At 38.9% G+C, this 24,050-nt stretch overlaps 1 protein-coding gene across 1 annotated transcript in view; it reads right to left on the bottom strand.

Annotated features, from left to right (window-relative positions):
* The window catches only part of LOC121389242 (cyclic nucleotide-binding domain-containing protein 1-like), a 32,215-nt gene extending 8,662 nt beyond the window's left edge, over positions 1 to 23,553 (bottom strand). The window contains exons 1-10 of the mRNA XM_041520841.1: positions 23,408 to 23,553; positions 19,557 to 19,635; positions 18,627 to 18,740; positions 17,015 to 17,058; positions 16,626 to 16,800; positions 12,059 to 12,207; positions 11,455 to 11,612; positions 8,468 to 8,529; positions 7,290 to 7,368; positions 3,154 to 3,286 (exon numbers count right to left, since the gene is read on the bottom strand). Of these exons, the coding sequence (XP_041376775.1) occupies positions 3,154 to 3,286; positions 7,290 to 7,368; positions 8,468 to 8,529; positions 11,455 to 11,612; positions 12,059 to 12,207; positions 16,626 to 16,800; positions 17,015 to 17,058; positions 18,627 to 18,740; positions 19,557 to 19,635; positions 23,408 to 23,477 (1,063 nt within the window). The 5' untranslated portion in view covers positions 23,478 to 23,553. The remainder of the gene's footprint in view (positions 1 to 3,153; positions 3,287 to 7,289; positions 7,369 to 8,467; positions 8,530 to 11,454; positions 11,613 to 12,058; positions 12,208 to 16,625; positions 16,801 to 17,014; positions 17,059 to 18,626; positions 18,741 to 19,556; positions 19,636 to 23,407) is intronic.
* Between the last annotated feature and the right edge of the window lie 497 nt (positions 23,554 to 24,050).

Raw genomic sequence — 24,050 nt, 5'->3', positions numbered from 1 at the left:
TGGTCCTATATGCATCTGTATGCAAGATATGGTCCAGACAAGGATTTACTGTTATGTGCAGTAGACCGTGAAAAGTAGGTCACAGTGACCTAGTAATAGCATGTGACACACCACCATCCCAAGTTGTTCCTACATGTGTGGTTTGATGGTCCTATATGCATCTGTATGCAAAATATAGTCCAGACAAGGATTTACTGTTATGTGCAGTAGACCATGAAAAGCAGGTCACAGTGACCTAGTAATAGCATGTGACACACCACCATCCCAAGTTGTTCCTACATGTGTGGTTTGATGGTCCTATATGCATCTGTATGCAAAATATAGTCCAGACAAGGATTTACTGTTATGTGCAGTAGACCATGAAAAGCAGGTCACAGTGACCTAGTAATAGCATGTGACACACCACCATCCCAAGTTGTTCCTACATGTGTGGTGTGATGGTCCTATATGCATCTGTATGCAAAATATAGTCCAGACAAGGATTTACTGTTATGTGCAGTAGACCATGAAAAGCAGGTCACAGTGACCTAGTAATAGCATGTGACACACCACCATCCCAAGTTGTTCCTACATGTGTGGTTTGATGGTCCTATATGCATCTGTATGCAAAATATAGTCCAGACAAGGATTTACTGTTATGTGCAGTAGACCATGAAAAGCAGGTCACAGTGACCTAGTAATAGCATGTGACACACCACCATCCCAAGTTGTTCCTACATGTGTGCTTTGATGGTCCTATATGCATCTGTATGCAAAATATAGTCCAGACAAGGATTTACTGTTATGTGCAGTAGACCATGAAAAGTAGGTCACAGTGACCTAGTAATAGCATGTGACACACCACCATCCCAAGTTGTTCCTACATGTGTGCTTTGATGGTCCTATATGCATCTGTATGCAAAATATAGTCCAGACAAGGATTTACTGTTATGTGCAGTAGACCATGAAAAGTAGGTCACAGTGACCTAGTAATAGCATGTGACACACCACCATCCCAAGTTGTTCCTACATGTGTGCTTTGATGGTCCTATATGCATCTGTATGCAAAATATAGTCCAGACAAGGATTTACTGTTATGTGCAGTAGACCATGAAAAGTAGGTCACAGTGACCTAGTAATAGCATGTGACACACCACCATCCCAAGTTGTTCCTACATGTGTGGTTTGATGGTCCTATATGCATCTGTATGCAAAATATAGTCCAGACAAGGATTTACTGTTATGTGCAGTAGACCATGAAAAGTAGGTCACAGTGACCTAGTAATAGCATGTGACACACCACCATCCTAAGTTGTTCCTACATGTGTGCTTTGATGGTCCTATATGCATCTGTATGCAAAATATAGTCCAGACAAGGATTTACTGTTATGTGCAGTAGACCATGAAAAGCAGGTCACAGTGACCTAGTAATAGCATGCAAAACACTGCCATCCCAAGTTGTTCCTACATGTGAGGTTTGATGGTCCTGTATGCATCTGTATGCAAGATATGGTCCAGACAAGAAAAAGTTAACAGATGGACAGACTTACGGACAGACAGCACCATACCATAATATAACCAATCATAGACGGGCATATAAAAATGATCTGTTGATTTTGTGACAAATTATATAACAAGATGTTTTGTAATACTTTTAACATTTAAAAACAATAGTATCTACTATGATACTCCTCTAAACCGGACACTCATTAAACCGGAATTCCTTCAAAGTCAGACTGTTCTCATGGTCCCTTTTTAAATAGTAGAGAACAGAACCTCTCTAAACCAGATACCCCTTAAAACCAGAATTTGTACTTGGTTCCATGGGTGTCCGGTTTAGAGGGGATTCACTGTAATAGTATCTCACAGAACCTCTTTAAACCAGATACCCCTTAAAACCAGAATTTGTACTTGGTTCCATGGGTGTCCGGTTTAGAGGGGATTCACTGTAATAGTATCTCACAGAACCTCTCTAAACCAGATACCCCTTAAAACCAGAATTTGTACTTGGTTCCATGGGTGTCCGGTTTAGAGGGGATTCACTGTAATAGTATCTCACAGAACCTCTCTAAACCAGATACCCCTTAAAACCAGAATTTGTACTTGGTTCCATGGGTGTCCGGTTTAGAGGGGATTCACTGTAATAGTATCTCACAGAACCTCTCTAAACCAGATACCCCTTAAAACCAGAATTTGTACTTGGTTCCATGGGTGTCCGGTTTAGAGGGGATTCACTGTAATAGTATCTCACAGAACCTCTCTAAACCAGATACCCCTTAAAACCAGAATTTGTACTTGGTCCATGGGTGTCCGGTTTAGAGGGGATTCACTGTAATAGTATCACAGAACCTCTTTAAACCAGATACCCCTTAAAACCAGAATTTGTACTTGGTTCCATGGGTGTCCGGTTTAGAGGGGATTCACTGTAATAGTATCTCACAGAACCTCTCTAAACCAGATACCCCTTAAAACCAGAATTTGTACTTGGTTCCATGGGTGTCCGGTTTAGAGGGGATTCACTGTAGTAGTAGCTTACCTGTGTTGGGAGGGTATTCTATCCACTCTACGACTCGCCTGTGTTGGGAGGGTATTCTATCCACTCTACGACTCATCTGTGTTGGGAGGGTATTCTATCCACTCTATGACTCACCTTTGCCTCTACGACTGTGTTGGGAGGGTATTCTATCCACTCTACGACTCACCTGTGTTGGGAGGGTATTCTATCCACTCTACGACTCACCTGTGTTGGGAGGGTATTCTATCCACTCTATGACTCGCCTGTGTTGGGAGGGTATTCTATCCACTCTACGACTCATCCACTCTACGACTCGCCTGTGTTGGGAGGGTATTCTATCCACTCTTTGACTCACCTGTGTTGGGTGGGTATTATATCCACTCTACAACTCACCTGTGTTGGGAGGGTATTCTATCCACTCTTTGACTCGCCTGTGTTGGGAGGGTATTCTATCCACTCTTTGACTCGCCTGTGTTGGGAGGGTATTCTATCCACTCTACGACTCACCTGTGTTGGGAGGGTATTCTACCCACTCTATGACTCGCCTGTGTTGGGAGGGTATTCTATCCACTCTGCGACTCACCTGTGTTGGGAGGGTATTCTATCCACTCTATGACTCACCTGTGTTGGGAGGGTATTCTATCCACTCTATGACTCACCTGTGTTGGGAGGGTATTCTATCCACTCTATGACGTTAGCGACCTGCATGATTGGCTGTCTCGGCCACCTGGCGTACTGCTCTCCTGACAGAACCAGATTCAGTTTCTCTGTATGCTCATTCTGTTCTATTTGCTGGTGAGAAAAACAATATCATGTTATCATAGTTATAGTATATTTAGGTTTTAAAGACATTAGTAGAGTACATTGATTAATTAATCATCAGCTATCAAACATATGGTAATTGTGACACACAGTCTTTAGATGAAACCCGCTACATGTTTTTATTAGCAGCAAGAGATATTTTACATGCACTTTCCAACAGACAAGACAGCACATACCACAGTCTTTGATAAACCAGTCGTGAGGTACTGGTTGGGATCAGAAAAACCTAAGTAGATAATGGGTCCACCAAGGTGGCAATGGCGTGTGGGGGGTGTAATTCTTCAAGCCAGGCACCTCAAGCAAGCGCTCTACCAACTAAGTTAGATCCAACACCTGTATTTGTTTAACTCTACCTCAGCATATTTTACTGTATGGTTATTTGATGTCTAACACATGGTTATTTGATGTCTAACACGTGGCTATTTGATGTCTAACACGTGGCTATTTGATGTCTAACACATGGTTATTTGATGTCTAACACGTGGCTATTTGATGTCTAACACGTGGCTATTTGATGTCTAACATGTGGCTATTTGATGTCTAACTGAGTTATTTGATGTCTAACACATGGTTATTTGATGTCTAACACAGTTATTTGATGTCTAGCACGTGGTTATTTGATGTCTAACACAGTTATTTGATGTCTAACACGTGGTTATTTGATGTCTAACACAGTTATTTGATGTCTAACACGTGGTTATTTGATGTCTAACACAGTTATTTGATGTCTAACACATAGTTATTTAATGTCTAACACGTGGTTATTTGATGTCGAACACATGGCTATTTGATGTCTAACACGTGGCTATTTAATGTCTAACACATGGCTATTTGATGTCTAACACATAGTTATTTGATGTCTAACACATGGTTATTTGATGTCTAACACAGTTATTTGATGTCTAACACATGGTTATTTGATGTCTAACACATGGTCTAACACAGTTATTTGATGTCTAACACATGGTTATTTGATGTCTAACAGTTATTTGATGTCTAACACATGGTTATTTGATGTCTAACACATGGTTATTTGATGTCTAACACATGGTTATTTGATGTCTAACACAGTTATTTGATGTCTAACACATGGTTATTTGATGTCTAACACATGGTTGATGTCTAACACGTGGTTATTTAATGTCTAACATGTGGTTATTTAATGTCTAACACGTGGTTATTTGATGTCTAACACATAGTTATTTGATGTCTAACACATGGTTATTTGATGTCTAACACATGGTTATTCCAACACTTATCAAATTAAATGGGTGGGCGGATGCTGCCCTCACATAGGTTACTACTGAAAAAGAACAAGTGATCTTTTATATATAAAGTTTCCCATAGACAAGACAGTACAAGTCCTGTGGTATCATCAAGATTGGCTGATCAGGCCATTGTGTTACAGGTGAGATGTGAACACCCAAAGTTTATCAAGATTGGCTGATCAGGCCATCCATCACACCTCAGGTAAACTCTCTACCATTGTGTTACAGGTGAGATGTGAACACCCAAAGTTCATCAATTGGTTGATCAGGCCATCCATCACACCTCAGGTAAACTCTCTACCATTGTGTTACAGGTGAGATGTGAACACCCAAAGTTCAGCAATTGGTTGATCAGGCCATCCATCACACCTCAGGTAACTCTCTACCATTGTGTTACAGGTGAGATGTGAACACCCAAAGTTCATCAAGATTGGCTGATCAGGCCATCCATCACACCTCAGGTAAACTCTCTACCATTGTGTTACAGGTGAGATGTGAACACCCAAAGTTCATCAAGATTGGCTGATCAGGCCATCCATCACACCTCAGGTAAACTCTATACCATTATGTTACAGGTGAGATGTGAACACCCACAGTTCATCAAGATTGGCTGATCAGGCCATCCATCACACCTCAGGTAAACTCTCTACCATTGTGTTACAGGTGAGATGTGAACACCCACAGTTCATCAAGATTGGCTGATCAGGCCATCCATCACACCTCAGGTAAACTCTCTACCATTGTGTTACAGGTGAGATGTGAACACCCACAGTTCATCAAGATTGGCTGATCAGGCCATCCATCACACCTCAGGTAAACTCTCTACCATTGTGTTACAGGTGAGATGTGAACACCCACAGTTCATCAAGATTGGCTGATCAGGCCATCCATCACACCTCAGGTAAACTCTCTACCATTGTGTTACAGGTGAGATGTGAACACCCACAGTTCATCAAGATTGGCTGATCAGGCCATCCATCACACCTCAGGTAAACTCTCTACCATTGTGTTACAGGTGAGATGTGAACACCCACAGTTCATCAAGATTGGCTGATCAGGCCATCCATCACACCTCAGGTAAACTCTCTACCATTGTGTTACAGGTGAGATCCATCACACCTCGGGTAAACTCTCTACCATTGTGTTACAGGTGAGATCCATCACACCTTGGGTAAACTCTACCATTGTGTTACAGGTGAGATCCATCACACCTCGGGTAAACTCTCTACCATTGTGTTACAGGTGAGATCCATCACACCTCGGGTAAACTCTCTACCATTGTGTTACAGGTGAGATCCATCACACCTCGGGTAAACTCTACCATTGTGTTACAGGTGAGATCCATCACACCTCAGGTAAACTCTCTACCATTGTGTTACAGGTGAGATCCATCACAGCTCAGGTAAACTCTATACCATTGTGTTACAGGTGAGATCCATCACACCTCGGGTAAACTCTACCATTGTGTTACAGGTGAGATCCATCACACCTCGGGTAAACTCTACCATTGTGTTACAGGTGAGATCCATCACACCTCAGGTAAACTCTCTACCATTGTGTTACAGGTGAGATCCATCACAGCTCAGGTAAACTCTCTACCATTGTGTTACAGGTGAGATCCATCACACCTCGGGTAAACTCTACCATTGTGTTACAGGTGAGATCCATCACACCTCGGGTAAACTCTACCATTGTGTTAGAGGTGAGATCCATCACACCTCAGGTAAACTCTCTACCATTGTGTTACAGGTGAGATCCATCACAGCTCAGGTAAACTCTCTACCATTGTGTTACAGGTGAGATCCATCACAGCTCAGGTAAACTCTACCATTGTGTTACAGGTGAGATCCATCACAGCTCAGGTAAACTCTACCATTGTGTTACAGGTGAGATCCATCACACCTCGGGTAAACTCTCTACCATTGTGTTACAGGTGAGATCCATCACACCTCGGGTAAACTCTCTACCATTGTGTTACAGGTGAGATCCATCACACCTCGGGTAAACTCTACCATTGTGTTACAGGTGAGATCCATCACACCTCAGGTAAACTCTCTACCATTGTGTTACAGGTGAGATCCATCACACCTCGGGTAAACTCTACCATTGTGTTACAGGTGAGATCCATCACACCTCAGGTAAACTCTCTACCATTGTGTTACAGGTGAGATCCATCACACCTCGGGTAAACTCTCTACCATTGTGTTACAGGTGAGATCCATCACACCTCGGGTAAACTCTACCATTGTGCTACAGGTGAGATCCATCACACCTCAGGTAAACTCTCTACCATTGTTACAGGTGAGATCCATCACACCTCAGGTAAACTCTCTACCATTGTGTTACAGGTGAGATCCATCACACCTCAGGTAAACTCTACCATTGTGTTACAGGTGAGATCCATCACAGTTCAGGTAAACTCTCTACCATTGTGTTACAGGTGAGATTCATCACACCTCACCCTCAGTACCAAGCAATAAGTCCAGTTATAAGAGGTATCCGGTTTAGAGAGGTTCTCTTCTATACAGATATTTAAAAAGGGGATGCAAAAAACGGTTTTGAGGGAATTCCAGTTTACAGAGGGTCCGGTTTTGAGAGGTTTCAACAAATGTGCACCTTCTTCTACTAAATATACAGCCCTGAATATGTCAAGATATTTATTTCCTTTTTATAAAATTGTTCCCAGAAATACAAAATTTTCCTACCTCAATAACCTTCTTATAATCCGAGGTAGATATCTTCAAAAATTCACAGACTGGTTCTACAGTCTTTACACAGAACAGTCTGAAATGAGAAGCATGTTATAAACACTGTGTGATAGTAAAATATTAAATTGTTTATGAAAATGGAAAGTAGAGAAACAGATACAAACAGAAATGAAGCTAAACTTTGTTAATACTAGTAAACAACAAATTTAAAAAAAAGCAAAAAAAGCAATTTTTTGCCATGATGTGGTTACTAATTCTAATGCTGAGATCTGTACTAGGTTCATAACATTTAAGTAGAGAAAACAAATCTATTATCATTACTTGAGGTTGATATTTTCTAATACTTCACTAAATGTTATACAGACCTAAATAATTTAGTTAATTGTTTTGTTTAATGACACCACTAGAGCACACTGATTTATTAATCATCCGCTACTGGATGTCAAACATTTGGTAATTCTGACATGTCTTAGAGAAACCCTGCTATATTATTTCATTAGTAGCAAGGGATCTTTTATATGCACCAATCCATGGACAGGACTGCACATACCACAACCTTTGATATACCAGTTGTGGTGCACTAGCTGGAACGAGAAATAGCCCAATGGGTCCATGGATGGGGATCAATCCTGGACCAACCGCATGTCAGGCGGGCACTTTACCACTGGGCTACGTCACCCCCCCCCCCAAACCCCACACACACAGACAAAATAGCACATACCATGGCCTTTGATATACCAGTCGTGGTGCACTGGCTAGAACGAGAAATCCCAAATAATTAGTTTGTAGTGAGCTCCATGGTCTAGTGGATAAGCTGCTGGAAAATCAAGCTAATGACAATGGTTCAAATTCCATCAAAGCTGGCTGATACATTCATTCATTCATCTTTCGACTACCTGTCTCAACATCCTCCATGGGTGCAGTTTCTGTGTACTTCCAAGCACCCACCTGACATCCTCGTCCGCTACCACTAATAAAGCTGGTCTGACCCACGGCACTAACTAATGACGGCCAGTAGTAGGGGAGTCTAGTAGATGGTTACAACTGTCTCTTAACAATGCCACAAGTAACTACTGAACACTCTCTAAAGTGGTCTGACTAAGCCCATAGCTAAAGCTCATGGAAAATAGCTGGTGTGTGGCACGGATAGCCTATACGATAATATAACAGTTTACCCGCTAGTCGGCTCTCTGCCTTCTATCTTCTGCAAGGTTCCAAAGCATTCTCCAACCTCCAGCTAACAAAAAAATAAATATCATATAAATGTATATCCTATTAGAAATTAATAAGATTAGCGAAACGTAAACATGGTCAGAATGAGCTTCATAAACACTGTAAACATGTTTTAATATCATGAAACTTCAACAAAATGAATCATATTAAAACTTCACAATGTGTTTTAGAAAATTACTTATTTATCACGGGCGTAGGAAGGTGCCAAAAGGGAGGGGGGGGGGGGGGCACACACACACACATACATTTGTGTATACATTGAAACTCCTCTAAACCGGACACCCTCGAGAACAAATAAAAAGTCCAGTTTTAAGAGGTATCCAGCTTAGAGAAGTTCTCTTCTGCACAGGTATTAAAAAAAGGACCATAATTTTTTTTCCGGTTTTGAGGGAATTTCAGTTTACAGAGTCCTTTTTTAAGAGGTTTCACTGTATATATATATAGATACATGTATAAATATATAACAAAACACTGCTGCTGCCCCTGCCCCACTTCCTATGCCAGTGTTTATAAATCATTACTAGTACAGTAAATAATAATTATTTAGTACCGTAATTACATCAATAAATACTGTAGTATTATGTTGAATGAACCAGTACATTTAAAACTATAAAATGATTTACAGGTACATTAACACTTCAGTGAGCTTCACTTTGTTTGTACAGTACAGGCTACAAATTAAGAGAAATTCTGTACTTCTGTGAATTCTATATTTTTTGGTTGGAAGCATAAAATTATGAGATAAAATTCCAAAATATCTCAATTATATACTTTTTACAATTTCACTGGAATTCTAAAAACTAAATTTAAAAATCCACAAATAGAAATTTGGAGGTTGACCTAAACTTAGGCCCAATTTCTCGTCGCCGGTTTAAACCTCATTTGCTGTTTAAACTCGGTTCAAACTCGGCTCATCTAAAATTCTCATTTCTCGTTGCAAATCAAATTTGAATCTTGGATCAAAATCTTCTTAAACCATGTTCAAAGTAAACCTCCAAATCGGGCGTTTAAGGTCTTGATCCATGGAAATATGGCTGACTTAGATATCGACGATCTTGAAATATTGTAATAAAATCGCCATATCGTGAAACGTACCGTGTGTTGTTAATGTACAGTCTGGCCCATTTTACGCATACAGTGAATATGAATTCCTGCAACGATTCCATTTATCAAATTATGTTCCGCAATAAATTATAACTTATAAACAGTGGCCATAACATTACAGTCATGCAGCAAATACTATTGACATTGAGGTTTCTTGCAACAGGTTCATTTCAAATAGTCTGTACAGTTTGACTATTGCAGCATCACATACATGTAGATAATACGTATAATTTCCATCTGGTGATGAGGTAGATCGTACCAAACAAGATATTTTCACATATAGTGAATTCACAGGGGTTGTAGCTGCAATACAATACACACGTACCATTTTCATTCGGTGTGACATCATCATCAAAGTTATTGGGTAGAGGATATATACATTTTCCCAGCAGGCCTTTAATTGTTTGGGATGGCGGAACTCATCCCTTTGGAAAAATGTCCTCATGGTGTTCGGTCGTTCTAGGATAGATCCCCATCGGTGGGCCATTTGGGCTATTTATTGTTCTAGCCAGTGCACCACAACTGGTATATCAAAGGCCGTGGTACGGGCTATCCTGTCTGTGGGGTGGTGCATATAAAATATAACTACTAATGGAAAATGTAGCGGGTTTCCTCTCTAAGACTACATGTTAAAATTACCAAATATTTGCCTTATAATATATTACCAGTATTTTTACAGACTCACTTTCATGTCTCTAAGCTATACAAAATATGAAGCTGGAATATTCCTTAATTGAGATGTTGATACGAAGGTGCGTTTTTTTAATTTATTACACTGATCTTAAACATGATATTAACCAACATATTTTTTTCAACTTGGCAAGATGATTGGAATGTTGCGGTTGCAAATAAGCTTAATTCTGTCAACCCAGTCCTGAGAGAGTGGCTGTCCTGTGGAGGGTGGAGAAAGAATGAAATAATCTTGTGACACATTCACTGACCATTTTTTGGTGGAGTGTAATCATGTTTAACAGATGCGAAAAGATGTATTTGGGAGACACAGTGTGATGGAATCATTTCTATTTCACCCACAACTTATTTTGAACTTTTTACATATTGACTTTTATTTAAAATTTCATATATTTATCTGTCATATTCATATACACCACATTTTAACATACTTGTAATATTTATACTTTGCACTGTTTTAAATTTTATATTGTTGTTGATCATCAATTCATACTTTTTTTTTACAATTGTTTGACACTCAATAGCCGATGTTTTTTTGTGCCATATCATTCATCCATTCCAAAAGCTCTAGTGATCTAGTGATGTCATTAACAAAACACACTTTAACTTTCATTGTTTAGTTGTTCGGTTGTGGGTGTTTTTTGTCAGCGTTATATTTATTGATTATTGACGACCAGACATTTTCTTAATCCCTTTTGCTTCTGCCATCTGTTTTCTGTTTATCCTCGACTATATCCCGATGTTCATTAATTAAAGCAATCAGTATTTCCTGTTCATAAGAACTGTAATTGTTACAATGTTTCGCCATAACCTGATAAAAAGAAGAAACAATAAAGGGGTACACGAAATGTACGCAACATGGAACAGCCAGGTTTTGCTGAGCGAGATAATGAATTCGCACGTGAAATGGGATCTTTAATGATCGGTGGTTTATATTGAACTAGGTTTGAGTGATCGTGAGCGTGGGTTTAAACCTTGCATATTTGAGCGGTCAACGAGAAATCAGCCCTTAGTGTCTACTTTCACGGGCTAAAACTGGGTCTGTGCCTTTAACACTGGAACTCTACACCGAGAAACAAATGAGCACACGATAAACCGTACACCGAGAAACAAATGAGCACACGATAAAACGTACGTTTTCAGCAGATTCGTCTCCCTCTGGTGTTGGCGACCGGTACAGTGATGTTGGTGACACCTGGTCTACGTTCGCCATGTTGGAGTAGTTGAGGTACGGAGATGACTGGGGACAAACTGCTCCTTTCAACACCATGAACAGGCCGTTGATTCCAAACACTGAATCAAACACATCAGACATATCAGAAGGTGGACTGAGACCAAGAAACAAATCTTTATTTAAACACACTGTCTTGCATATTGAATATAACATGATCGTTATGCAACTTTAAATTAACAAGAACCACTATAACTAGTTACACAGTAGATGACAAAATGTTCTGAAAATCACTTTACAAAAACCTGTGAAAATCAACCTCATGCAAGATTTCCTTCTGAGATTTCTATCAGGTATAACACAGTTTTAATCTTGACCTTTAACATATTAAGTTAAGCGTACCTGTAAAATCCACCTCATTCCAGATTTCTATCAGGTATAACACAGTTTTAATCTTGACCTTTAACATATTAAGTTAAGCGTACCTGTAAAATCCACCTCATTCCAGATTTCTATCAGGTATAACACAGTTTTAATCTTGACCTTTAACATATTAAGTTAAGCGTACCTGTAAAATCCACCTCATTCCAGATTTCTATCTGAGCTATAACACAGAGTTCTTTGAGCACATTTGCAGGAACACACTGAGCAAAGAAGGGAAAGTTCTTTAGAATGGAAAATATCCTGTCGTTATCGAAAAGACTTCTCTCAAATGGACTGAAATTAAAAAAAATATATAATACATTAGTCGTTAACATAATAAATTTAAAAAATATATGGATAAGTAAAATTATTTATTTCCAGTTACACAAATATGTTGAATTTTTTTTTAACTTTCTACTGTAGCAATAATTTAACGTAAAAAAGATCATAAAGTAAAATAATTTTGTTATCTCATGCAAGCATATAACCTATTAAAGGCAGTTTCCTAAGTTTTATATAATTAAACTTTGGTAACTAGAACTTGAAGGGGACAACAAAATAGTTAGAGTTTCAGGGGTTTGATTTTTCGAAATTCGTGAAGCACACCTCAGAACTAAAAATGCATCACAGATGGATGAAACCATTTGTTATTGTAAGAAATTCGTGAAGCACACCTCAGAACTAAAAATGCATCACAGATGGATGAAACCATTTGTTATTGTAAGAAATTCGTGAAGCACACCTCAGAACTAAAAATGCATTACAGATGGATGAAACCATTTGTTATTGTAAGAAACGTGTTGTGTACTGCCATGAACGAAATCTCTGAAAATTTTGCACTTCCTGTTCAAGGGCAAATTGATATATAATTGGCAATTCAGCCCACCCCTAGCTGCTGGCATCTTTCTGTGTCTATGGCACATTCCTTTTGTGTATACTTTAAATGTAAGTAAGTAACAAAAGAAAAAGGTTCACTTGAAAGTTGGCTGAACATAAGTAACAAATTAAAATACTAAAGCCGAATAGCACTAAGTATATAATTATATCTTTAAATATATGAAAAATTCACTATAGAAATGTTCAAATTAATTTAACAAGAATCACTTGTTTGAGAGCAAAAACAAACATTAATGATTACAGTATGACTACTGTTCTTCTGCGGTAACCAGACTACATGTATATTTGTAATTTGGTATCAAGTAACAAGTCCCTCCACCATGTATGGTGTACAGGCACCGACAACCAAACACAGCCTTCATTCCGCTTAGTCGTCAGTCTATTAGGCCTTTCTGTAATTAACATGTGAACTCTAGACCGCAGAGACCAGTCGAGACACTCGTACTCAGGCTGACAATTCATTCTTCTTTAAAATACTACCGGCAATGAAGGCTTGATCAGTCATCACACTTCGAGTTTTCAAAGTGCAATATCTATTAAATATCTATGGTGGGACCAAACAATTAGTTTGAGAGATTGAGTTTGTTTCAAGTTGTTGGAGTCTGTTATTACTAATTTATATAGCAATTCAGCTGAGACCATCACTTCAGTTTGAGAGATCGAAGTTTTCAAAAGAACGCAGTTTGACTGTAATTTATTTTTTAAATTTAAAACAAATATATAACAGGTTGTTTTAGTGTTCCAATTCTGATGGGATGCACCACATGCAAGGTGAGAAAACACAATTGTGGGTTTTTTAAATCCTCATCTGTGTCATAATGATAGGTTATACTTTTTAAAATTGATAATCAACCAAATAAATAAACACAAAATATCTAACAATAAAATGCGGCCCAAACTTACGAATTAGTTACCTACGGCAATTTAAAAATATTTTCGCCATACAAAAAATCCTCCTCTACAGCAACTCCTGAGACTGCCTACAGCAATTTTAAACCAGTAACGTTTGCAACAAATAAACACAAAACTAAAAAGCTAAAATTATCCACTCAACCAATGACAACAACTTTTATCCAGCAGCAAAAACCTGCCATCAGTAGAGACTCAACATGTGGCAAACCATATCACAGCTACAGCAAAAACCTGCCATCGGTAGAGACTCAACCTGTGACAAACCATATCACAGCTACAGAAAAAACCTGCCATCGGTAGACTCAACCTGTGACAAACCATATCACAGCTACAGCAAAAACCTGCCATCAGTAGAGACTCAACGTGTGACAAACCATATCACAACTACAGCAAAAACCTGCCATCAGTAGAGACTCAATGTGTGACAAACCATATCACAGCTACAGAAAAAACCTGCCATCGGTAGACTCAACCTGTGACAAACCATATCACAACTACAGCAAAAACCTGCCATCGGTAGACTCAACCTGTGACAAACCATATCACAACTACAGCAAAAACCTGCCATCAGTAGAGACTCATCGTGTGACAAACCATATCACAACTACAGCAAAAACCTGCCATCGGTAGACTCAACCTGTGACAAACCATATCACAACTACAGCAAAAACCTGCCATCGGTAGACTCAACCTGTGACAAACCATATCACAACTACAGCAAAAACCTGCCATCAGTAGAGACTCGTCGTGTGACAAACCATATCACAACTACAGCAAAAACCTGCCATCAGTAGAGACTCAACGTGTGACAAACCATATCACAACTACAGCAAAAACCTGCCATCCGTAGAGACTCAACGTGTGGCAAACCATATCACAGCTACAGCAAAAACCTGCCATCGGTAGAGACTCAACCTGTGACAAACCATATCACAACTACAGCAAAAACCTGCCATCGGTAGAGACTCAACGTGTGACAAACCATATCACAACTACAGCAAAAACCTGCCATCGGTAGAGACTCAACGTGTGACAAACCATATCGCAGCTACAGCAAAAACCTGCCATCAGTAGAGACTCAACGTGTGACAAACCATATCGCAGCTACAGCAAAAACCTGCCATCAGTAGAGACTCAACGTGTGACAAACCATATCGCAGCTACAGCAAAAACCTGCCACCGGTAGAGACTCAACGTGTGACAAACCATATCGCAGCTACAGCAAAAACCTGCCACCGGTAGAGACTCAACGTGTGACAAACCATATCGCAGCTACAGCAAAAACCTGCCACCGGTAGAGACTCAACGTGTGACAAACCATATCACAACTACAGCAAAAACCTGCCATCGGTAGAGACTCAACGTGTGACAAACCATATCACAACTACAGCAAAAACCTGCCATCGGTAGAGACTCAACGTGTGGCAAACCATATCGCAGCTACAGCAAAAACCTGCCATCGGTAGAGACTCAGCGTGTGGCAAACCATATCGCAGCTACAGCAAAAACCTGCCACCGGTAGAGACTCAACGTGTGGCAAACCATATCACAACTACAGCAAAAACCTGCCATCGGTAGAGACTCAACGTGTGACAAACCATATCACAGCTACAGCAAAAACCTGCCATCAGTAGAGACTCAACGTGTGACAAACCATATCACAACTACAGCAAAAACCTGCCATCAGTAGAGACTCAACATGTGACAAACCATATCACAACTACAGCAAAAACCTGCCATCAGTAGAGACTCAACGTGTGACAAACCATATCACAACTACAGCAAAAACCTGCCATCAGTAGAGACTCAACGTGTGGCAAACCATATCACAACTACAGCAAAAACCTGCCATCAGTAGAGACTCAACGTGTGACAAACCATATCACAACTACAGCAAAAACCTGCCATCGGTAGAGACTCAACGTGTGACAAACCATATCACAGCTACAGCAAAAACCTGCCATCGGTAGAGACTCAACGTGTGGCAAACCATATCACAACTACAGCAAAAACCTGCCATCAGTAGAGACTCAACGTGTGACAAACCATATCGCAACTACAGCAAAAACCTGCCATCGGCAGACTCAACGTGTGACAAACCATATCACAACTACAGCAAAAACCTGCCATCGGTAGAGACTCAACGTGTGACAAACCATATCGCAGCTACAGCAAAAACCTGCCACCGGTAGAGACTCAACGTGTGACAAACCATATCGCAGCTACAGCAAAAACCTGCCACCGGTAGAGACTCAACGTGTGACAAACCATATCACAACTACAGCAAAAACCTGCCATCGGTAGAGACTCAATGTGTGACAAACCATATCACAGCTACAGCAAAAACCTGCCATCGGTAGAGACTCAACGTGTGGCAAACCATATCACAACTACAGCAAAAACCTGCCATCGGTAGAGACTCAACGTGTGACAAACCATATCACAGCTACAGCAAAAACCTGCCATCGGTAGAGACTCAATGTGTGGCAAACCATATCACAACTACAGCAAAAACCTGCCATCAGTAGAGACTCAACGTGTGACAAACCATATCGCAACTACAGCAAAAACCTGCCATCGGCAGACTCAACGTGTGACGAACCATATCACAACTACAGCAAAAACCTGCCATCGGTAGAGACTCAATGTGTGACAAACCATATCACAGCTACAGCAAAAACCTGCCATCGGTAGAGACTCAACGTGTGGCAAACCATATCACAACTACAGCAAAAACCTGCCATCAGTAGAGACTCAACGTGTGACAAACCATATCACAGCTACAGCAAAAACCTGCCATCGGTAGAGACTCAACCTGTGACAAACCATATCACAGCTACAGCAATTACTGAACTTATGTTTGAAACATGATAAAAAAAAAAGTAATACTAATGTATGTTTACAGTTTTCGCAGCAGTCGGCGCAGAGTTTTGATGTTGTTGGCTCGTATCACAGATGGATCTTCGCTTGTTCTTGCCGTGTGATATTGTGTGAGATAATCACCAATATTATGCGATCTATTTTTAGCAGATCCACCTTTAGATGATGCAACATGCGTTTCAGCCTTTTGACTTGGGCCTGAAAAGATAAATTAAAAATAGAAATAAAAATTCCATATTTAAATCCCCATTAATAATATAATAAAAGTCATATTTATCGTCAATATTAGGAATAGTTTGCCATTTGTGTTTAGAAAAACATATTGCCTTTATAATCATAATAACAAAGAAATTTTAAAAGTTAAAAAAAAAATTCTTAAAATTTGTTAACTTTTACCTTGTTTATAACTTACCTACAGCTTTGGTACTCAAAGTTGCCAAAGAATGTTTTAGTTCTCTGAAAATATAAAAGTTAATAATACAAAATAATTTGTTTTTAAATATATTAATCTTAAAAAATATTTTGATATCAACACCTGCATTAATGAGTTCAGATACGAGGTGTAAGCATGCTTCTCACTAACAACTATTAATCACTGTCCTACAAGGACTGGGATGTGGAGGTGGACAGCGAAAGAAGTTAGGAGGAATTGCCAGAAGAAATGAGATGGAATTCAAATGAGGCAGTGGGGAATTTGTTATCACTGCCCTAGATTCACAACCCCGATAGCTGAGGCATCTATTCAGGTGCAGATCTAGGGGGTATTGAGGGGATCACGATGATAGCTGAGGCATTTATTCAGGTGCAGATCTAGGGGGTATTGACGGGATCACGACGACAGCTGAGGCATGTATTCAGGTGCAGATCTAGGGGGTATTGAGGGGATCATGACGATAGCTGAGGCATGTATTCAGGTGCAGATCTAGGGGGTATTGAGGGGATCATGATGATAGCTGAGGCATGTATTCAGGTGCAGATCTAGGGGGTATTGAGGGGATCATGACGATAGCTGAGGCATGTATTCAGGTGACGATCTAGGGGGTATTGAGGGGATCATGACGATAGCTAAGGCATGTATTCAGGTGACGATAGCTGAGGTATGTATTCAGGTGCAGATCTAGAGGGTATTGAGGGGATCACGACGATAGCTGAGCATGTATTCAGGTGCAGATCTAGGGGGTACTGAGGGGATCACAACGATAGCTGAGGCATGTATTCAGGTGCAGATCTAGGGGTTCTGAGGGGATCACGACGATAGCTGAGGCATGTATTCAGGTGCAGATCTAGGGTGTATTGAGGGGATCACGACGATAGCTGAGGCATGTATTCAGGTGCAGATCTAGGAGTACTGAGGGGATCACGACAATAGCTGAGGCATGTATTCAGGTGCAGATCTAGGGGGTATTGAGGGGATCACGATGATAGCTGAGGCATGTATTCAGGTGCAGATCTAGGGGGTATTGAGGGGATCACGATGATAGCTGAGGCATGTATTCAGGTGCAGATCTAGGGGGTATTGAGGGGATCATGACGATAGCTGAGGCATGTATTCAGGTGCAGATCTAGGGGGTACTGAGGGGATCACGACGATAGCTGAGGCATGTATTCAGGTGCAGATCTGGGGGTATTGAGGGGATCACGACGATAGCTGAGGCATGTATTCAGGTGCAGATCTAGGGGGTATTGAGGGGATCATGATGATAGCTGAGACATGTATTCAGGTGCAGATCTAGGGGGTATTGAGGAGATCACAAAGATAGCTGAGGCATGTATTCAGGTGCAGATCTAGGGGATATTGAGGAGATCACAACTCCCATCCCTGCTAATGATGAACCTTCTTTCTCCACTTATTTTAAAATGCATTCACAGCTAGTATATAACTTTGATTTAAGTAGTTGCATGTAGATTGTGGATCCGTGCCTGGTATGCAAGACAAATGTACTTGAACCATCAGTAGATATAGACACAAAAATAAATTTAAAGAAATAATAATAAATAATATATTTACTATTATAAGAACTTACTCTCTTTTCTCTGAATGCACAGGTAATCCAATTCGTTTCTGAGGCTTCACAAATATGTTCTTATAATTCTTCATAAATACTTCGTGAGCTTCAGGTGAAGTCATAGGATTTTCACTGTTCAATAAACAAAATAATTACAAATTTAAATATGCTTTTTTGAATTTTGAACAAATATGTAACAAAAAATATACATATTAGAGCTTTTCCAAAAATGATAAAACTGGGAGGATGCAAGGAATCTGGATTATTGATGTATTGATAATTGTGTTTTCACTGATTAAACAATGTAAAAGATTAATTTCTGTTTGAAAACAATTTAAAGTACATACCATATTACTGAACACAAATAATGGCCTGATAGTCTCACCTTACTGGTCCACTTTAAGAGTGGTGTGATACGCAGACAGAACAAAACTGCCTAACTTTTCAATCAGATCATTTCCGGAATAACTCTTTAGTGGTGGTGATACGCACACAAAACAAAACTGCCTAACTTTTCAATCAGATCATTTCCGGAATAACTCTTTAGTTACAAGAAAAACATGTATATATAAAATTAACTCATCTCAAAATAGATATAGTATAAATTAACACATTTCAAGTTGTAAATAAAAAACACTTGGAACACCTCCATCTATATGTCACAACATGTTTATATCTCTATAAATTTTATTTTATCTGGATATACCTTGTGTTTTGTGTAGGTGTTCCTTGTCTGGAGAAGGCACAGAAATATATGAAATAGTGTCCTTTTTACTTTAGATATAGATACATTACTGTGCCATGTTTCATTTTATAACACACACACACACACACACACACACACACACACGTTTAAGTTAGGTACAGCCTTGGTTAATGATGTGTAGAAAGTAAAACATTAACAGTACAAAATATATTAAAAAGTGGTAAACAAAAATCCAAACTAACTTGTTTTTCAATCCTTCGATACTGCAAAGCCATGCCAACTTTTCATAATTGATTGTTGGGGTATCTTTGATTTCAGGAACTACAAGAATTTAAAAAAGATTACATTGACAAAATACATATAAAACACATGCATTTGTTTTTTTATCAAATAGCAATTAAGAAATGCATTAAAAAAATTAATGTTTATTTAATGACATACCAGCACACAGTTTACAATTCAAAATATCAACTTGTTCCAAAGGACAAATGTCTACATTTTTCTTACAGTTCCAAAATTTGCTTGTTCAACACAAACATTTGGGAATTCTGGCAGACACGCAGTTTTCAGAGAAAGTTTGTTTTATTTAACGACACCACTAGAGCACATTGATTTTTTATCTTATCAACAGCTATTGGACATCAAACATATGGTCATTCTGACACTGTTTTTTAGAGGAAACCCGCTGTCACCACATAGGCTACTCTTTTACGACAGGCAGCAAGGGATCTTTTATTTGCGCTTCCCACAGGCAGGATAGCACAAACCATGGCCTTTGTTGAACCAGTTATGGATCACTGGTCGGTGCAGTGGTTTACACCTACCCATTGAGCCTTGCGGAGCACTCACTCAGGGTTTGGAGTCCGTATCTGGATTAAAAATCCCATGCCTCGACTGGGATCCGAACCCAGTACCTACCAGCCTGTAGACCGATGGCCTAACCACGGTGCCATCGAGGCCAGTTTTTTCAAACAAAACCCATTACTTTTTTTCAGGGAACATTTTGTTTTTAAAATCTTGATTAGCGATAGTTCTAGTCAATTGAAAATTGTGTAGCAACTACTGTTTAATGTTTTAAAATTGTGTAGTGATCTCTGAAACTTGCATAGTGAATCGCTACAAGATACTGTACAAAATGTTCCCTGTGTTACCATTAGCAGCAGTGGATCTTTTACTTGCCCTATGCCTCTGATATGTGGGATGCTGGTTTGGATCGTTAAAAACCCAGTCTTGGAATGGGTCCACTGAGAGAGTTCAATCCTAATATAAAAACATCTCAGGTCAGAACTTTACCAACTGAGCTCCACCCACCACCACCCTACTCCCCACCCCCCACCCCCCTACTCCCCAATATGTTAAAAACCCAGTCACAGAATGGGTCCACTGAGAGAGTTCAATCCTAATATCAAAACATCTCAGGTCAGAACTTTACCAACTGAGCTCCACCCCCCACCCCCCCCCACCCACCACCCTACTCCCCAATATGTTAAAAACCCAGTCTTGGAATGGGTCCACTGAGAGAGTTCAATCCTAATATGAAAACATCTCAGGTCAGAACTTTACCAACTGAGCTCCACCCACCACCACCCTACTCCCCAATATGTTAAAAGAAACAAGCAATATACATATTTATGTTTCTCGCTAAACATCAGACACTAAAACAAGACTGTCAAACATATTACAATGTTAAATTTATGAATACATAATCACTTTGTCAATGTATTATCATTTCAGTTGACTTGACCACTCGAACAAGTTGTTAAAACAATTTACTTGTCCTAGCCTACACTCAAAACTGTATTTTGTCTTGGGCAAGCGAACACTCATTAATGTAGAACCCTGCCTGCTGTCCAACATAACTGCGGTGTTTGGTCTAGAGAACAACATAACTGTGGTGTTTGGTCTAGAGAACAACATAACTGGGGTGTTTGGTCTAGAGAACAACATAACTGCAGTGTTTGGTCTAGAGAACAACATAACTGTGGTGTTTGGTCTAGAAAACAACATAACTGCGGTGTTTGGTCTAGAGAAGAAAATAAATAAAATATCTGCCACATAGGCTACAGTATCAGTATTCGAGAAATCCACTAGCCGTCAGTCCCGGCTGGTGATAATTTGGTCTGGGCTAGTAGAAATGATCAACTGTATCACTATAATACTTAGGACACTAGTCAAAGCTTCTGTGAGGGCTAGTAGAAATGATCAACTGTATCACTATAATACTTAGTACACTAGTCAAAGCTTCTGTGAGGGCTAGTAGAAATGATCAACTGTATCACTATAATACTTAGGACACTAGTCAAAGCTTCTGTGAGGGCTAGTAGAAATGATCAACTGTATCACTATAATACTTAGGACACTAGTCAAAGCTTCTGTGAGGTAGTGACTTTCTCAAACACAGGTCAAACTCTGGGCTACTATTTTCAGATTAACAGAATAGTGTTTTATATAAATATTCCATTTGACAGATCATGAAATTCCACGCTAAAGTGGACATGGAGTGAAAAAATCAAATCATGTTATTCCTTATATATTAAGATTGTTTTTAATGCAAAATTGTCTGGAGAATCCAAATCTGATAAGTAAAATATTGTAAAATAAATGGATGTGTTTGACTTTAGCTATTTTATGAGGATACCGTCACACTAAAAATATGACATTTCCGTAATAGACACTATGAATTTATATACAGCAGCCATGTAATTGAAGGTAATATTCTTTCTATTAGTGTTTTTGCTTTACCACTAACAAAGTACTACACTTCATAATCCACTTTAATGAAAAAAATTTTTTTTTTAGATTTAGGGGAAATTAGAAAACATAGAATCAGTTTGTAATTCCGTTACCGAAAACAAACAAAAAGTTAGATTGTATTATTCATATATATGTAATCAAGGAATCAACTCATATTCTCTGAGTATATGTTAATGGACATAATCAGACACATTTACTTTCAAATTCATACATTATTAGTAAAATTATATAGCTGTAAACATATGTAATTCCATTACCATAGGTTTGTAATTCCGTTACCGTCTTTGGTATATAGTGTCAAGAAACACTTTAATATAAACCTACATAGTACTAAAATGCTACACTCTTATCCATATACACCAATACATCAAGTGATGTAACAACAGGAAGATATACAAAATCTTTTTTAAAAATCCATATGGTAATAGTACTAGTAGTGGCTCCAAATGCATTTGCGGAACACCCATAGCAAATATAAATGTCATCCATTAACAATATAGAAATTAAGGAAATCTGATACACTTTAACCAAACAGTACTACTTAAAAGCTTCATTATGATGACTAAACTTCTGCAACCCATGACAAAATTCAAGTTATAATGGAAACCTACTAGAATTATATCGGGGCTCGAAATATGAAGTAAAATATGGCCTGCCATTATTTATTTTTTAAATAGCAGGCCAAAAGAAATATGGCCTGCTGTGAAACAAAAATGGCCTGCTGGAAATAAGACAGCACAACGTGAATGTAGGGTTTGGGACAATGTGTGGAAAATTAGGACCTCTGATATGTAGTTTAGAGCATTATAAAATTATAATGTAACATAATTATGAGCTCGGCCTCAGCTAAATAGAAGATGAAATGATCGTATGTACATCTGTTTTTTTGAAAAATGACGCAATTTTTAGTTAATTTTAGCAGGTGAATGTTTATTTCACTTGCAAGATTTAAAATTAGACTTCTTTTCACTTTAACCGGCCTCGGTGGCGTCGTGGTTAGGCCATCCGTCTACAGGCTGGTAGGTACTGGGTTCGTATCCCAGTCGAGGCATGGGATTTTTAATCCAGATACCGACTCCAAACCCAGAGTGAGTGCTCCGCAAGGCTCAATGGGTAGGTGCCTTTTTTTTCACATTAATGTTTGCCATTGTAACCAAAATCTGATATGAGTTTGTACCCAATCCGTCAGTGCCCCCCCCCCCCCCCATCAGTTCCAAAGTCGTTCCTACTGGCCTGCAACTCCACATTAAAATACTGAATGGGACACCATTCAAAGGAAAATAGATTAGTTTTCGTTCGATTGTTTGAGATAAAAATGTGATTTATATAAGTTACGTACGCTTGAAACGAGTATTTTTAGAACTGGTAACATCCCATGAGTATGTTTTCTCTCTTTTAACAAGCGCCATGCCAAATAATTAAAGTAGTGGCTGAATAATCAAAGAATCCCGCAACAATTCACACAAACACAAACACCCTGCTACTTGACGGCCATATTGTTTACACTGGTGACCAAGCAGACAGTCTCGTGTCATGTGTGACCTTGACCTTCCAGAGGTAAAAACGAAAGTAGTCTGAGAAGCCAGGATTTGAGTGAGTTTATAACTTTATTATGAATAATGCTGTAAAACCACAAATCCTAAATATATTATTATAGTTTAAAATCAACTTTAATTTATAATTTAAGAAAAAAACTACTTTTAATTGGATTGTAATGTATTTTTTATCATCAAATATATTTGGGGCCAAGACAATTTAAAGATATGTCTGAAAAATATTTCTGCTGTTTTACAATAGCCATTGTGATAATTATGCAAACATAATTTTTCAGAAGTAGACAGTTTTAGTATCTGATAAGAATGATTATTTCTTTAAATAATGCACTTTGGATATATTTGTATTGCATAATATATATTTTATTATACCAAAATACTTATAGTTATATAATATATGGTGTTGAGTCCTAAACAAAAGCCTATTGG

Source organism: Gigantopelta aegis, chromosome 14 (genome assembly GCF_016097555.1).
Source record: "Gigantopelta aegis isolate Gae_Host chromosome 14, Gae_host_genome, whole genome shotgun sequence".
NCBI classification, from domain to species: Eukaryota; Metazoa; Mollusca; class Gastropoda; order Neomphalida; family Peltospiridae; genus Gigantopelta; species Gigantopelta aegis.
Note: the sequence above shows the minus strand (reverse complement) of the source record. Positions and strands in the feature narration are given on the sequence as shown.